The sequence below is a fragment of the Amblyomma maculatum genome, chromosome 5 (genome assembly GCF_055883805.1).
Source record: "Amblyomma maculatum isolate TAMU_Amacu chromosome 5, ASM5588380v1, whole genome shotgun sequence".
NCBI lineage: Eukaryota > Metazoa > Arthropoda > Arachnida > Ixodida > Ixodidae > Amblyomma > Amblyomma maculatum.
Window position 1 is genome coordinate 72,606,497 of NC_139348.1, and position 17,712 is coordinate 72,624,208.

The window sequence follows — 17,712 nt, forward strand, 5'->3', positions numbered from 1 at the left end:
GGCTTAAAGGCCCACTGTCCACCCTCCGGTCGAAAATATTTTCTTCCCCGGTGACTGTGAGACTTCGCCCCTGGAACGCAAGGCCGCAAAATGTTTTTGAAAGGAGTAACTAATAACGCAGTTACAGTCACCGCAATCACCCGATTCTATCCTGCCTCTCTCCTTCCGTTCCCTCGCAAAAGCTTTTCACTCTCCTGCCCGAGGTCGTCTAGCCTCCGCAATACAAATTCCCCTTCCTCCTCCGCGTTTGGCGGGAAGTGGGGCGTGGCTCTCCGCGAGCGCGAAAAAAAAAAAAAAGCGGTCGAGGGAGCGCGCGCCGCTGGATTCAGTCTGGACGTGGCGAGGGAAAAGCGCGCTGCGAGCGGTAGACACCCATTATTCTCCTGTCAGTCAGCGAGACGGACCAATGGACGTCGTTCCCGATACGTACGTAATTATCGGGGGCCGTCGGGCCAGCGCAGGAAGCGGTGAAGCTGGCTTCTCAAAGGAGAGCATGAGGGAGCTTTGAATTGTATTTTCGATGCTTTGCGGCGCGCGTGTCGCTGTAGAATTTTGCAAAGACTATCTCCGGTACCTGATCGAAACACTGGGCTCCTTTTCTTAAAAGGGCCTTCCCTGGACAGTAGCCCTTTAAGTGCCCCGGGAGTATTTCTCACTGGGAATCGCGATACGAAGTTAGCGCGAAGCCGCTACCAGATGTTGAGTTATCTGGAGTGGTAACAATAGAATCGCAGAAGTTAGATCGTAGAAAAAGGCCAAAAAAGTGAGCTCTTTGCATATCTTTTAATTTTGCCAAGGAGCATTCCGTGGTCTGCTAGCAGTTATGGCGTATTGTTTGTCACGCGGGACTATATTTTGCGCCCGGCGGTTGGGCTCCACGTGCAGGTTCTTTATCTTTAAGCTCAGTTTCCTTTCATGCAAGTCTCACACATTTTTCTGTATGCGAAGTGTCACATGCAAACGGATACGTACGGAGCACAGCTTCAGCTAGCACAGCGCACGCAGTAGGCCGCGTAAATCCGTCCTGCACCGCGCGCTCATAGTCGGCTGTTTGGTCTTCGCGTATTTTGCGAAGATCGAATCATAATTCCGAGCAGATTTGTCCAAGGGATAGCGTGCACCGACAGTGCCGTCGTACATACTCCGCTACTCAGGCGAGCACTCGGTATGTTTAGCTCAGAAGACCGGAAACACGTACAGGCTTACCGTGAAGGAGCCGTGTTCCTCCTCTTTTTCTCACCCTTTCGCACACGGAAAGGTCAAAGTTCAAATCGGCTTCAGAAATCGGTTTTTGTGAGAATGCGGGCAGTAGTGTTGCAGCACGAAAATAAAATAAACAAACACAGCGAACCCAGTGAAATATCTACCAGCCACTGCACGATATCATTCACCTTTGAGTAAAAAAATGAACAGAAACCATTTATTTATTATTTTTATGGAGAATTCGAGTGGGAGAGCAGGTGCACTCGAGAGCGCTTCGAAAGTGCTCTCAGACAAGCGGGCACCCTCCGGTGGGAAAGCAGGAGTAGGATCACTGGCGTCCAGTGGTAGAGGAGGAAGGCTTTTGCTCCACTGAGAGCACCCGGCTGCTCTCTCGTCTAAAGCGAGTGTAGAGGAAGTCACATGACATAAAGCGTCATACCCGCGCCATCGTTTTTTTCTTCTCTTGAGTCGGCGACGCTCAAAATGGCGGCTGCAAAGCGTCGGCAGTCGGCGAGCTTTTCGGAATCAAGCGAATTTGCGTCAGGAGCGGAAAGTATTGCTCAGGTGCTGTATGCCTGTTTGAGAGTCACTGCTGGCGCCGAAAGGGCCAAAGGAGGCAAATCGCCGCGCTGTGAGAACGAAGGCATACAAAACAAATGGGCCTTCACGGAGCGTTGACCTCTTTTCGGGTAGCAACTGCCGCCACAGCGGACAGGCGGAGAATGCTGGGGAAAAAAGTGCGGTCACGTGGTCGTGGCGCGCTGCTCTCGAGAGCGTTCCCGTGGGCTCGGCGCGCTTCTGTACAGCTCGGCGCCTCTGCTCGTCGCCTCTGCCCTCGTCCAACCAACCGAATGCACTGTTAGGCACCTAAATGCATTATTCTCGCTCTAAATGTATTATCTCGCGCTTAGGCAAGCCCATTGAAGTGCTGCTCACCTTAAGCGTGAGATAATACCTTTAGAGCGAAGTAGACGCCAGTAGGCGCTTAAGAATAATAAGTAAATTGCTTTTGTTTAGTTGCTTTTACTGAAGATGACATCAGCTTGTTCCGCGGCTGGTAGATATTGATTCCTTATGTTTACTTTTATTTTTAGCATCTTAAAGTATTTTATTTCATTTAATATTTGTGTACATGTTTTGAGTGTATGCTTATTTTGTTTTCTATTGTTTCATAATTACAATATATGCTTTTGTTTTTCGTGTTTGCGTTCCTTCATGGAGCAAAAAAGTTGAAGTCAGCGCTTGTGAGGCATTTTCTTTCCAAGCTCTTTCGTTTTACTTGCACATGCACTGAACACTGGCTAATCCTGCACTGCTGCGGGTATTTGCCATATGCAAAAAGGCGAAAAGAAGTAATTGCGCCGTTACAGCCACTCGAAATGCAAAACAATCTGGCCCACAATGTTAAATCAGGACAAATATGTCGCAGTCCTCTTGTCCTCATTCCTTGCAAGTGGAGAATGTACCTCGCAAGTTTTCAATAAACCATTTATAAACAGTTCTAAAATTGCTGAGCACCGTTTCTGTGCACATGATTTGTGCAAGCACTGCTTTTCCCCGTTATTATTGCCAAAAATATGCGCTGACCTAACGAAGTTTTAAGCGAAGCGGGGTGCCACAGAGATTTGTTTTTTTGGCTCATGCTGTTTCAACCTTGCATGAATATTTTCATGCAATGCATAAGCATTCGCAACTATTATTATATGACATGATGATGACACCCTGTTTGTATCAATTTACGATACATACATGCTAAATAACGGAGTGTTTGGTAAATGTTTTTGCGTGGATCATCTAATCATACTGTTTTAATAATATTATTCTTTTTCCTTTTACAGGGAAAAAACAAACACTGAGGAACTAGACATATCATTACGCGCTGAAAAACAAGAGGCGGTCTCTTACAAATTTTTAGGCATGTCATCTATACATGCACTGAAAAACACAGACGAAACAACTTGCTCAAAGCTCGCGTAGTTATGTTAACGTCCAACTCAATTACGGCATGCAAGTATTCCGATTATATCATTGTACTCACTCCGTTCTTTTGTTTCTTTTTTTAGTGATTTCCGTTAAAGTACTAAACTTGGGATAAAACCTTTCTGATTTATTTGGCACTTGTAATTCGCCGTAAAACATGAATTAGGATTCTAACTGTCGAGGGAGCACATAGTCCCTGATCATTTGCTAACAGTAAATGCAGTATTTCAGCTCTATTTTTTTCGAATAAAGTTTCTTTGGCGGCTAGCGCTGTTTTATGCCCTCTCTTGTCCGTATTTTCCGCGCGCCTTGTGTTCACCATAAATGCACTGCATAGTGAAAAAATTGCCCAGATTATCATTGACCTTTCTATTTGTTTAAAACCTATTGTGAAATGCATCTTGCACCCAACACGAATGTAATTTCAACGTCCACACTGAAAACTGCACGGGAAAATTGTGAGATTTGACGCTTGTATTAAGAACTACTTGCCACTACGCATAAGGCAAGCCTGTAAACATAGGTCAACTTTAAACAAGAACTTTTCAGAACTATTGTGACGTAAAACAGGAAATGGCCACTATATATACATCTTGCTGTTAAACATTTCTTGTCATGAGTTGCCTGTTGTGCGTTGTATTTGCTCGTTTGCTGCATTTATACTTGTAGTTACCTGTTGACCATAGACTGGTGATTATAGCCAATTATTGTTCAGTAACTCTTTAGCACTTTGTAAGGTATATTATCTGCAATAAATTAATAAACAAACACGCAAATAAATAAAAAACATAAAGAGCCAACTTGGTCAATTAGGTATGGTTCCGCTCTCTGCCATTTGGGAGTCACTAGGAGCCTTTTTACGGGAAAGTACAAAACAGGCACTGGTCTCCCGCGCCTTCGAAAAGGAGTTTAATCCGTCTCAGTAACATTCGATGCTCATGCACTGCGAGAAGCAAACACAATCTGCCACAAGAGCTAGCAGCTGACGTTGATACTCTTCCATGCTCAGGCATTTCTTCAATTTCCTCCATAGTAGATATTTCCCAGAACACTGACAGATATCGAAAATGCTGCAAGGCCTTTCAATCACGTCTTAGAGCACTAATAATGTTTGAAGGGCTTGAACAAAATTCGAGACACAAGGCGCATTCCTTTTCTCGGGCGGTTATATCCGGCCTAATGAATAAGCACACGCTTAGTTCAACGTTCTGTTTGCGCAGTGAGTAGCGTATCCAGCTTTCACCTCAGGAAATAGTAAACGCAATTAAGCCGACCATCGGTATAGTGAGGTCGAACACAGCAAAATGGCGGACTTAGTAGAGGTTCAAAAGCAAGAGGTAGAACTGAAGACAGCGAGGACAACATGTTCCGCGAAAATCAGTTCCATTCATGTTATCTTACTCACTATACTTTCGCAGCGTATTTCTAACTGGTCAATGATGGCGTCATTGTATTTTTTTTACTTGATATGCGATTTAGCTCGTTCTCACATATCACCTGTTACAAGAAAGGTAGAACGAGAGAAAGGAGATAGCTACACAGTATGAAATAGCACTGAACAAAGATTGAGAAGGAGCCTCGGTTCGCAAGCCGAGGCAACGTTTCAACAAGTGGTACGTCGTGCCACGAAGACGAAGACAGGCTCCTCCTCAACCCTTGTTCTGTGTTCTTTCATACTCTTATAGCAAATACATGTGCGTGCCCGAGTAAGAAGTACCATCGCAGAGAGCGTACCTTGATGGAGTTGAGGTAGAGCAGGACGTCGTCGAACTGCTTGAGCAGGAAGAAGCAGGACGCCATGCACTGCCGCCCCGGGATGGTGTCTGCGCGGAAAAAGAGGAACCTCGCTTGCTCACTGCACACGTGTGCGCAATTTTCCATATCTTAAAGTCACTCAAGTAGCTAACGAATCGAATATGTCAGGAATAAAGTATCGCATATACTTAACCTGAGCGCATACATACATATATTTATATAGGCCGTTTTGTACTGAAATTAACTCTTTACTGGGCTGACTTGCGCCCGAAAAAGAACTAAGCAACTAGGCGGCGGCGATAGCAACAAACGTGCTCGTCGATCGTCGATCATCGAACAAAGAATGCCCGTCGCACTCGTCAATGCTCAATTTAAAGGCTGCTCAGAACAGTCTAGATAACGTCGCAAACTGCTACTAGCACACCCTTGAACATTGCAGAAACATACGCAAGTGATCGAAATCTTCGAGTCAGATCTCGGCACATCGCTCGCGACAAAGAAAATAATAACGCGTCGTATCGCGACAACGAGCATGAACAAACACGGGATACAGAATTGATACGCGTGACAGAATCAATATATATATATATATATATATATATATATATATATATATATATATATATATATATATATATATATATATGTATGTATACATAAAGGGTAATCATTACTAACTCGTTCCTGGTACGGTTAACAACTAACGTTGTTGGTAGCACTGTCGCTGAGTTTGGAATTGACCAAACTACCGAAGGAGTTTATGAGGGACTATGGTGATTTGCTTAGTGGGAAACATGTGCCCTTTTAGCCGTTCCTGTTTGAACTGGGCTGTCCCATTTGATCTTCATCTCAGGGTGGAGAGAAAGGTAGAATTGTCGTGCCATCAAGCGTGCGTCTTTGTAAGAGATGTATGCAGTTCTCTACATTTTTGACAGGAAAAGCTGCTATGCGGAGATCCAAGCGGTGGATTCCGTTACGTCGGTCATCAAAGTTCGGTCCCGCGATCGTATCATGTCCGGTCATATGTCTTCAACATCTGGTGACGTGTCATCACTGAGCAGGTACCCATGCAGCCACTTCGATCGCTTCGGCAGTCCAGGCTATAACCAAGTCTACGGGTTTTTTTTTTTTTTTTTTACTAAGACTGCAAAGCCATGAAGGTATTTTAGGAGGATGGGGATAAAAACCCACAAATTGCCAGAAAATGAAAATGACTACAAAAGGCAACCACATGCTAATGAAGATCAAAAACAAGCGCAATAAAGCGTGACATTGCAAACGCACGGAACATATACGGTGGAACGTCCCAAACATATTAAAATAGCCCTATGGACACACACACACACACACACACACACACACACACACACACACACACACACACACACACACACACACACACACACACACACACACACACACACACACACACACACACACACACACACACACACACACACACACACACACACACACACACACACACACACACACACACACACACACACACACACACACACACACACACACACACACACACACACACACACACACACACACACACACACACACACACACACACACACACACACACACACACACACACACACACACACACACACACACACACACACACACACACACACACACACACACACACACACACACACACACACACACACACACACACACACACACACACACACACACACACACACACACACACACACACACACACACACACACACACACACACACACACACACACACACACACACACACACACACACACACACACACACACACACACACACACACACACACACACACACACACACACACACACACACACACACACACACACACACACACACACACACACACACACACACACACACACAGAGAGAGAAAGACAGACCTAGTAGACCTACATTTGGAGTAAACATATATCTGTATGTTCCAAACAGTAAATGTAATTAAAATGAGCAATTCAGTTGTATCTGTGCGAGTAGAGAATAATCAGATTACGACGCTGCTTACTGGACGAAGGATAAAAAGACATATGTTAAGAAACTTCACCTGTTAATGCCCATTAAACTTTGATAGGAAAACGAAGGCGGCAACTCACGCGTTCTTTGAAGTAAGCATAAATTCTGTTCTATATGTATAGTGTGGTTGACAATATTTTCTAGAAAGCATTGTGTATGAAGCGAACTACCTCTCTAGGCACTTCTTCAAATACAGTTACATTAGTTTGAGCGAGCAGGCCCCGCAAGATCTTGCTGAAATTACCATTAATTTATATACGAGTTTACAAGCAGTAGAGAGGGTAGTTTAAAGATGAAGGGACAACAAAAGTTTGAGTGTTCTACCTTTGCAATGATGTACAGCTCATCAAAAAACTTGAGCAGCCACGTGGATTGCATGAAAAAGTGATGAATAATGTATAGTTAAAAAATTTATCTCATGTAGTTTCGGGCCGCCGAATGACAGCCGCTGCGTCACAGATTACGTCATTCGGGGACTTAAAAGTGTGGGACACTTAAGCTCCGTTTTTAAGGGTATGATGCGATAACGCTCATAACTCCCGTTTGCCGTTTGCCCTTGCAGATTCCCTTTCACGTACACGCTTATCGCAACTTTTTGTTTAATCAATTATCTCTTGTGAGGTTATTATCCTCCACATAGGCTTTGGCATACAGTTGTAATGTACCACACTATGTAAAAGAAAACCCGGCATAAATATAAAAACCCACTAAACGGAGCCGTACGAAAATGCTTGCATGTACTAGGACAGCACATCTTAGACTCGGAATGCTATGGTTCTAAAATTTTGCATTCATATGTCGCCTTTCCATAGGAGAGACGAAGCCCGTTAGCAGCCTCTGCTAAACCGGTCGTGTAACATGATCATTGCCATCACAGAACCCTACAACGAATCAGCGCCCGTGCATGTCAGCTGCCAGTTAGCGCTGCCTACCAAATCCATGCCCGTCATTTATCGCTCACAACGCCAACGCCGACAACAGCGACGCTGGAGTTTTTAGACAGCCTGGGCTTTAACCCTCCCACGTTAAATGCTACAGTATGATCTAGTTTTGTTCATTTTTTTTGTGTTTATTTAAGGCAACACATAGGCGATGTGTGGTAATCCTGTGAACACAAAGGAAATGTTTTGTTAGAATGAGACAGTATCCATCCGTATGTCGACGCAGGTACTGTACATTTACTGTTTCCTGAGGTCAGAGTGGGTAGAGATATAAGTAATGCAAATGAAATGGAAAAAATCGCTTGAAGAAAAAAGGCCATTCATAAGCAGGGGATCATGTGGGGATACGAAGTCACGATTTGCAGTCAAACGCAAAGGCAATTAGAATACAATTTATATTATCAGAAAGACAAGCTTTAGATAAAACATTCAAATTTGAAATATTGTTTAGGAAAAATTAAAGAAAAATAAATGACCAGCATATTGGCACCTGACACCCCACTGTTAAAAATTGGCAGTGGCTTAACTCTGCTATACGTAGGTGGTGGTTACTATGATGAGGGGGGATGGGATACTGGGCACGACGTATGCCAGCCAGAGCTAGCGGCGGAACACTTGGTGCCCAGGGGAATGGGGTAGGGGAAGGTTGGGAGGGAAAGGGGAGGACGCGCGAGCAAGTCCGCAGAGTCGGGGGCCGAAGAACGGGAGCACTGCGACGAGGACCGCAGAACACGGAGGGCTATTCTGGGTGCCCCACGGGTAGCACACAGCACAAGCGCAACCACTACCGGCAAGTCGGAGCACAGTGCAGGGTCGGCTTTGGTGCGAGCAGCGTGCTGCTCGGCAAGCGTCCTTTTCCGGTTAAAGATCAGGACGCCGGGGTGACTGCAGAGGGTCTGCAGTACGCTGTCACGTCGGAGAGTCCGGGTGGCAGTTGGGATGACCGCTGGGAAACCGCTGCCGTGGCAGCGGCGCGGCGGGTAGGGGGCATCTCGGAAGATGGCACTCCTAGGCCCGTGAGCGAGAGGCTCACGGGACGCTGTCTCTTGGGATATCCTTGAGGCAGCGGAAGGGACCGCAGTGGTACCTCAGCCGAAGCTGAGGCGCGGCAGGTGACGCTGGAAGGACCGCCGGGAAGGACGGCGCGTCGAGGCCCGAGAGCAGGAAGTTCCCGGGATTGCTGCCGAAGCAGCAGGGAGGGCCGCAGAAGCGGCAGGTGACGCTGGATGCGTCGAGGCCCGCGAACCTTGCGGTCCGCGGGAAACTGGCATGGGCCAGCAGGACTGCGCCCCCGAAGGAGCAGCAGGGAGCCTTGGCGAAGAGCCAAGAGTCCGTTCCAGCACTGGGGCTCGCCTCGGGCGAGGGCGATGTCGGTGCGCCACAGGCGAATACCAAGGTCAATGGGGGCCGCACCGATAACTCCTCAAGGGAGGAGGGTGTGCTGGCAGGGCGAGACCTGGCAACGTCAGCAGCACGGGACACACTCGCACGCCCAAGGGTCGGGGGTTGGGCTGGGAGACGGATCCGGGCTCCGCTTCTGCTGGAGGGCTGGAAGACACCAGCGGGGATGGTCCAAGGACCAGGGAGGTGCGCCGGTATTAACCGGAGCACCGGAGGACTGAAGTTGCGACGGGGCGAGCAGGGCGAGCCAGCGCCGGAGGCAGGCGAAGGCGAGCGAGCGCCGCACCCCCCCCCCCCCCCCCCCCCCGAGAGCTAAAAGGCAACTGACGCGAGAGGAAGCCCGCCTAGTCTGGAGGCAACGGAGCGTGCGTCCGCTCTCTTCAGAGGCGAGCCGGCGAACGACGTAAAGTCACGGTTATTCTTGGTGCTGCGTTTGCAGTTCCACTGAGTTTTATCGTGTGTTCAGAGCACTGAAGAGTCTTGGAATCACTTTCTTCATGCTCCTGGTCCTCTTCTTTACTTTCCTACGTCTGCTGTTGCTGTTGTTTAGCGGCGGCCATAGTCCGTCGCTGAACTTCTTAGCGTAGTCTTTTCGCTTGGCATTCTCGTTCTGGAAGGATTTAGTGTTCCGGGCCTCTCTCGCGGCCGCTCTGGGAAAGCATCTTGTCGTGGCGGTACATTGCGCGCCCCTTGTCGAACACAACTAGTATTTCATTGAACGCATTAAACCAGCGTTCTATAATTCGTCTACAGGAAAGGAAAGATGCAGTATCCGTCACTCGCGGAATCCCGCTATCATTCTCACTGCAGAAAAAGGGAATTATGAAGAGCTTTCCACGATCTAGGGTATGGCGCAGTGTTAAATCGCTGGGCTGGAGATCCAAGGGATGAAGGTTCGATTTCCCGGTGGAAGACAATGATTATGGATTTATTAAGTATCGATTCAATGGTGATTAGGCATGAGACTTCTTGTTGGTCGCTCCGAATTTGCCGACTCTCGCGCATGCGCATAACAGGCGGCAAAGACTCACGCGAAACTCGGCTATGACCCGCGTAGTGTAGCTTTACGCTACAAATAGGACGCTCTGCACATTCGTCCGGACGCTCGTACAACCAGCCAGCGCGCATGCCTGCCGCGTCGGCACTAATCGGCGCTATGCACTGACTGCGCGCGATACGTGGTAGTGGCACGAAGCAGTAAAAGGTAACAAACTTGTGAGTATTACAGCCTCACATAAGCTCATTCTTTGAGAGAACAAGTTACCTCAAATTGAAACTGAAACAGGGGGAAAGGCACGCGCAGGCAGAGAGAACGAGGAGGGCACACTTTGCTTTTGACGAACTGTTCTAAAAACAGTTCAAGGTCAGCAATAGCGAATGGGGAAAGATATAGTTTCCGTTGGGACGCCAATTGGTAAACGCTGTTCCGGTGCCCCACGCCACCTGTACTGTTGGATGGACACAGCTAGTGAAAAATAGTTGCCGTCGCCAGCTGGTGGGGTGTTTGTATCTGCCAGCGGCGCAGGGGCGGGCACGCCGTAGACTGCAGCGACGGTGAGCTCTTCGTTTTGTTGAAAATCCGGGCAACTGGGCAGGCATTGCTGGGTTCGCGTTGGGAAGGCCTTGCTGCCAGGGGTAAAGGGAGCTGCAAAGAACTCGTCCGCAAAGTGATCCTGTCCTTTACAGCGGCTAAAGATGTTGCCGTTAGACGATATGTTCCCGCAGTCGTAACTGCAGTGGCCATGAGCAGCAGCGATGGAGACAGGGTGTGCGCGCTGCCGCCACTGAAAAGCCTTCGTCCAGCGCGGAGTGGTGGTGGCGGCGGGGGCGGAAATGCAGGTGGCTTCCTGCCAGGAGTGGAGGGGGCCGCAAAGAACTCACCTGCAGATGGATCCTGTTGTCTGGAGCAGCTGAAGATGTGGCCACTGGACCAGAATTTTCCCTCAGTCGTAGCTGCAGTGGCCATGGGCAGCAAGGATGGAGACATGGAGTGCGCCTTGCTGCCAGTGCAGAGCTCTCGTCTAACGCGGTGTGATGGGGTGGAAAGGCAGTTATAGTTGGGGACCGTTATCATTATTGTCATCATCTTTAAAAGTCGGCTAACTACTCGTGGGGTTGAGCAATTAGGCGAGTGTCTTTAGGGAGCTCCTAAATTCCCCAAAGCCAGCGCTCTACTTGCTGCCATTGCCTTTAGCCAGGGGACCAAGGTCGGCAAAATATTGGGCAAAGGCATGGGATACAAGGAGGCCATCACTTGGGACAAGGTTTCAAACGGCAGGGTCCGTGGTGGCGACACGGGACGGTAATGCTGCTGCGCTGTCCCTCCGAAGAAGGTTGATTGTATGGAAGCTCGAGCAGCAGGAGGCGGCAATGGGAGCAGAGGTGGTGGAGGACCCACGAGTGTTTCTGGCTCCGAGGTTAAGGCATGGAACCGGAGATCATACTACTGGTCGAGCACAAATGATGTGTCGTACGGGTCAGGGGATGGTATAGTGGTCGCGGCGGTCATCGTCGTCGTCATTTGCTGGGTACCCTCCTGCAAACAATCAAGCTCTGAATTTACATTCGGAGCTTGATTCACATTCGATGAGGTTTTCCACCGTATGAGTTGTTTCCTGCACTGGGGGATCGTCACCACATGCACTCTGTGACCTTCATGTCACCCCTTGTAGCTCTCTCCGTTTAGAGAAGTCGTTGGGGAACAGCCGGGTGTGCACTGGCTGTGGCTGCCTCTGGTCCTGCTGGGCCGTGCACAACTCGAGCTGCTTCATTTCGAGTACTACATGGAAGAAGTCGCGCAGGGCTGCTGGGAGGCCGCTTTCTCCGTCTTGATAGCGATGAAAGGGTGACAGCCGTTTAGGCCCATGCAGACGCAGCTGAAGGCCCAGGCATCGCCCTCATTTTTCGAGACGAACCATATGCAATGCACCGGGTGGTGGATACCAGTTCACCGGTTTTGTTATCGCGTATTGTGACCCCTTGGAAGGAGACGGTCATCTGTGCCCGACATCGGACATCAACCTTGAGCTGGGACATAGTGTCCTGGCCCATTCAGTTCTCACGGGCCTCGGGTACTGCCTGACTGCTGATGAGTTTGTCCCGAAACATGAGCCCCTCCTCCTTGAACAGGAATGGCCCTCAGCCTTACCGCCTCTGCTAGTGATGCTGCTGCCTCCACCGCCTTTGTTCTTATTGGGGTTGCATCTGCGGTTAGGCCAGTGGTCCCCATCAAACCGCGTCGGGATCCGCCAAGAATTGATGAGGTTGTTGTTGTTGTTCTCCTCTAATGTGATGTATCCTCCAGGGGACTATCGTCCTCTTCCTCCTCTTCGCAAAGGCGCTCGGTTTCATCAGGCCTCCAGGACTGCGGCCATTCTTCTATCGCTGATGATGACGTTTTCAGTCATAATGGCAGATACCCACGGCGGGGAGTTGGCCAGGGTGCATTGCAGATGCTAAAATATATGTGGACAAGAAGTATTTAGATATGTATGAGAATTGAACTAGAACTTGAACAAAAATGAAAAGGGAAAGAAAAACAATGACGTTTCATTCTGCAGGTGGACACGCGGGGAGCGAGGGCGTCGTCTTCGTCGCCAACAAATGAAGGTGTAGCGCTGTCGCATATGAGAGCATGTGGACAAGAAAGAAATGTTGGACGTTACCCTGGAAACACAATAACATGGATTCCCTTCGCGTCAACGTATCTTTCAGCTGGCAACCACCTGTCATCAACCGTCATGGAGCGGCTTCAATAACTGTGCACCACTCGCGACAAAGACGCCCACCTTCTAAAAGAACGGTTCCGCGAGCGATTATCTCGACCGACAAGTGACGAGTCCGTAGCCTGTATGAAACACATCGCTTATTGCGAATCAACAAAGAGTCTTTTAAAGGACAATACAACTGAAGGTACTGCAAAACAACAACAACAAAAAAAAGACGTCTTCATGAGTTGTGACCAGCGTAATAGCTCCAAGCACACAAGAATTCTAATTTTACACAGGTGGTATGCGGCCCAGCTAACCCTAGACAAATAGATGTGTTTATTGAAAAAAAAAAATGGTATAGAGATCGGCCGGAAAGGTGAGTATCTGGCCTGCTACAATGCAACAGGAAAGGGGAAAAGAAGAAGAAAGAGGGTCATGATTGCTCAAGATGTAATGAGAAGAGGTACGTATGACCCAAATACACAGGCACACTAACTTGTTTCGCAAAAGCGAGTAAAGTCCCGTGTCGCTGAGGAAATTCCAGAGCCCGCATTGCCTGCAGAGCTTTCATTCTGTCTTGCAAAGCGCCTTGTATAGTAAATCCTCCGAGAGAGGCTTTCTGTCTGAGCCCTTCATGGAAGTGGATAGCATTATCATTTCACGCGCACACACAGGGTACGCACCTAATATACACCCTACGCTCCGTAATACCACAACTGGAACATTCTTGGGAATCTTCCCGTCTAATTAAGTGCAAATATTTGTTTAGGTGCAGTCTATGAAACAAGCATGTATGGTGGCGCGAAATTCCACGCGAAACAGACGATGAGTGTCCGTTCCAGTCTTCTGAGGTGGATGACCCAGCTAACCCTAAACATGCACACAAGCAGCTGCAGCAATAGACATGAAATGCAACCCCTCCTAGCCACCATAATTCAACCAGCCGCATCTAATTTGGCTTTGGCTTGATTTGACTTTCATCGGTTGTTTAAGCGATGATGCCGATGGTGCCAGTGCGGCCGTTTATTGCGACGGCAGCGATTACTGGGGATGTGTAGCTGCAGATCCCGCGGTGTGGGTATCGCAAAAAACAAAACAAATAAAAACGTTCTTTCGCGGGCAGAATCACTGTATCAGGAGATATAGGGCAGTGGTCATACAAATGAAAAGTGACAAATCGGGAGCCATCTGGGCGAACTACCATGTATTCTGGTCCGATCAGAATTGCAATTTATGACAAAACATTTCGTTGCATTTTTTTTTTCAAGCAGCTTTAATTTATTCTAGGCTCTGTGATTAAGACAGCAAATTACAGGCATCGTACTAGCTTTCGCTTAAGATGGTGTGTTCGCAGAAGCGTTCTATCACTTCGCCATTTTTGTACGCAGTCCCTGAAATACGGAGCAAGCTTACTGGACCAAAACCGACGGGTCCAGGCTAATAGAGGTATTGAAATTTAACACTGCGATTCCGTAAATTTGGCTAATTTAAGCATGTCCTTTGGAGATTTTCTGTGTATATGACAGGGCATGGACCTAGAGAAAGAATTCCACTTACATCAGTCAAAGGAATTAAAGAGGATGCTTACCAAGTTCCCAAATTGGCGTGAGCAACCCGGGTGACGCAGCATCCAATTATTCTTCGGCACACATTCTCAGACCATGTCAAAACATCGCTTCGAGTTAAAAAGAGGCCGTTCACCAGTCCTTGCTTCTGAAGTATCAGCTTTATCGAAAGAGAGCGAGAAGAGTAATACTCTTTCGCGGTAGAATGCGCCGATATTATTTTTATTCTCGTTGGCAGCAGTTCATTACGAAAAGAACTCAAGGCATCAGCCAGCTTTACGTTTTCACGTATGGTGTTTAAAATGCGAACAGCTATAGTTATACTGCCCAAAGATACTTACCGCACTCGCTGGCAGAGCCACCGACCAGTTGAAAGAACTGCTGGGCGATCTTCAAGTGCTCCCGCTGCAGAGAAGAAAAAAAAAATATCGGAAGGACACTTAAGCACCGCCGTTGAGTGCATGACACGATAGCATTAATGCCATCGGTTTTCCAATTGTCTACTTGTCGATCCTAGTTCGCTTACAGACAAGAATATGGTGGGTAAACTGAAATCCACCATTTTGAATCCGCCATCTATGGTGCCTGCAGCAAAACCGCGGCACCATAGTCCCTGGCCTACGAGATCACCCCCGGGGTGGCCACGAGTTCGCGTAGCGCAAGCGCTCTCATGCTTCTTTCAAGTTTTCGCCACCGGTTGCTCGTACAATCCTCTAAGGCGAATTTCAGCCTCACGCCAACGTTGCTTTGCACATCTCGCGATGGCTGAGGCAAGCACACAATCAACCCGCAAGCACAGCATCGGATTGCAGCGGATTGTCCAGGTATGTGCATGCATGTATGGTACCATGCAGTGCATGCAAAATACTGCGGCTGTAATTTTTCGAATTTGATTTGCAAACTTCGAATAGCACCGCCGAACCCCACACCCGCATACACTTCGAATAACACCGTGGACAGGCGCGCACACATAGACGCGAACGCGTTTTGGCAGTCCAGCAAAAATGGAGGCTGGTCGCTTGGTTCCAGAGTACGCACATGGTTCCCCTCGTTCGAGAGTACAGTAAAGACATTGCTACCAGCCCGAGTAATTTCTTCACCTACTATCTCACACATACTGTTTAGCATACAGTTGTATGTGGAAGGAAACCCGATAAGTATATAACGCCCCGCTTGCCAAGCCATAGAAACGTGCTTGTGTGACTCAGGGGTAGCGTGCCCGACCGATATACGAAATTATGAGCTCATTCCTTCACAAGCGACGGAGAGCCGCAGTTCCTTTATCCGCTGTCGAAATAAAAAGTTCTACTCTCTCTCTTTCAAGAACGTCAGTGTCTGAAGATCTATTTAGTCAAATATATATAAAAACTGATTTCGTTTACTGTTGAGCGGAGTATTACGCACGCCGGTTATCATGGCCCATAGCTAGCAAAAGCTGTTTAGGAGTGTCCTTTTGTATTAACGGCACTTGTCACGGTAGCATCGAACATATTCTGTTGCTGCGAGCCTGCAGGCGTCCTGTCCTATATAGCGCCCCATTTGAGTGTCGGCATCTTCGGTGCCCGCACATCGTGAGGTCGAGTAGATTGCATCATACGGGCAGGCGGGCGCGCATGAGAGGCATTTTGAGAAGACGCAGAACTTGGGCTACCATGGAGGAAGGAAAAAAAAAAAGAGTATTCCGTCCTCCATGGGTTTACCGAAAGCCTGGGCGCGTGCGTGACATGGATACTCACAGAGCCCTGTGCTTGTCCGATGGCGGCATTGACGACTCCCTTGAGGATGTACTCATGAGGGACGGTGGGCTCCAGGTCTTTGATCAGATTGTGTGCCTCCTGGATGTTGTCTGTGGCCGCAGACAAGGTGACTGATTAGTGAAGGCTGATGGGGCCGTCATAGCAAGCGGGTACTGCTGCCTGCTGTGCTTGTCACACGTACTCACCAGTCACCTCTCCAGAACGTTGTCCTCAGAACCGTCACTTTAAACTGGTCCCCGTGTTCTGGCCCCTTTTCATGTTCGCAGTCAACGACCGCTCTTTTGCCACCAATTTCACAATTCCGTCATCTCCATTAGCCAGATAATACCCACTGTAGGGCGAAGGCCGCTCCCATATTCCTCTAATTACAGGGGTGCTTTGCTAGCTGCATCCACTTGACAACTGCAAACTTCTTAACCTGATCCGCCCACCTAACTTTCTGCCGCCCATGATACGCTTTCTTTTCCTTGGAATCAAATTCGTTACCCTTTAGCGACCATCAGTTATCCTCTCTTCACACTAAATGCCCATACCCATTTCTTCTTCTTGACCAGTACTAGAATGTTATTCATCTGAACCACTCTGCACGATTTCTACCTGTTAACGTTACACCTAACATTTCTCGTTCCATAGCTTTTGCGTTGTTGTCGGATGAAGTGGAGCACTTATCATTAGCGTTTATATTCCAGCCACATGGAGGCTAACGAAAAGGGTTCCACTCAAGTGTCCCTATGAATGCTCACAATTCAGTGCCAGGTGGCACAGCTCAACGTCATCGTTCGCTTCCAAAGTCACCAAGGTTTAAGCGCCGTTAGGCAAGAAAGGCATACAAAATCAACTAACTGTTAAACTAGAAAACTGTGAGGACATTTCGGTCATAGTTAACATTGGATATAAGCTCTGTGGATTGGTCATCTTGCTGTCTCAAGGAAAGCATAGTATAGGGGACCCCGGGCAATTTCTGACGTCTCGGACCTGTTGAACATTCGTCGAAAGTGGTTCACACGTACGAGTACTCGTTTATTATGGCAGGTAGTATCCGTGAAAAAACAATAAGGGACACTTAAGCTTTGCTTTTAAGGTTATGACGCGACGGCTTTACTACCTCCTGTCGGTGGCAACCCTTGTGGTTCCTTGCTCTGATAGATGTACTCTGCCACTAACTTAATGACTAATGTCTTAATTTATGTGCCCCTATTATATCAGAAATGCTTTTTAGCATACAGACGTAAGCTAGCATATGATATGGAAGACTACCCGACACAGATATGACGCGATAACGACCTGTGGTCCTCTGGGGGGCATCTGCACTGAGCAATCAAATGAAGACACGCAGTTTATACTGCGAAGGC

The 17,712-nt window shown here is 48.0% G+C and overlaps 1 protein-coding gene and 1 pseudogene across 1 annotated transcript in view; both read right to left on the bottom strand.

Moving 5' to 3' along the window:
* Ttc26 (tetratricopeptide repeat domain 26) overlaps positions 1-17,712 on the bottom strand; it is an 81,045-nt gene that overhangs the window by 39,628 nt on the left and 23,705 nt on the right. Inside the window, exons 8-10 of the mRNA XM_084605059.1 lie at positions 16,340-16,449; positions 14,945-15,008; positions 4,918-5,006 (exon numbers count right to left, since the gene is read on the bottom strand). Of these exons, the coding sequence (XP_084461185.1) occupies positions 4,918-5,006; positions 14,945-15,008; positions 16,340-16,449 (263 nt within the window). The remainder of the gene's footprint in view (positions 1-4,917; positions 5,007-14,944; positions 15,009-16,339; positions 16,450-17,712) is intronic.
* LOC146188498 (uncharacterized) lies at positions 11,500-12,457 on the bottom strand (annotated as a pseudogene).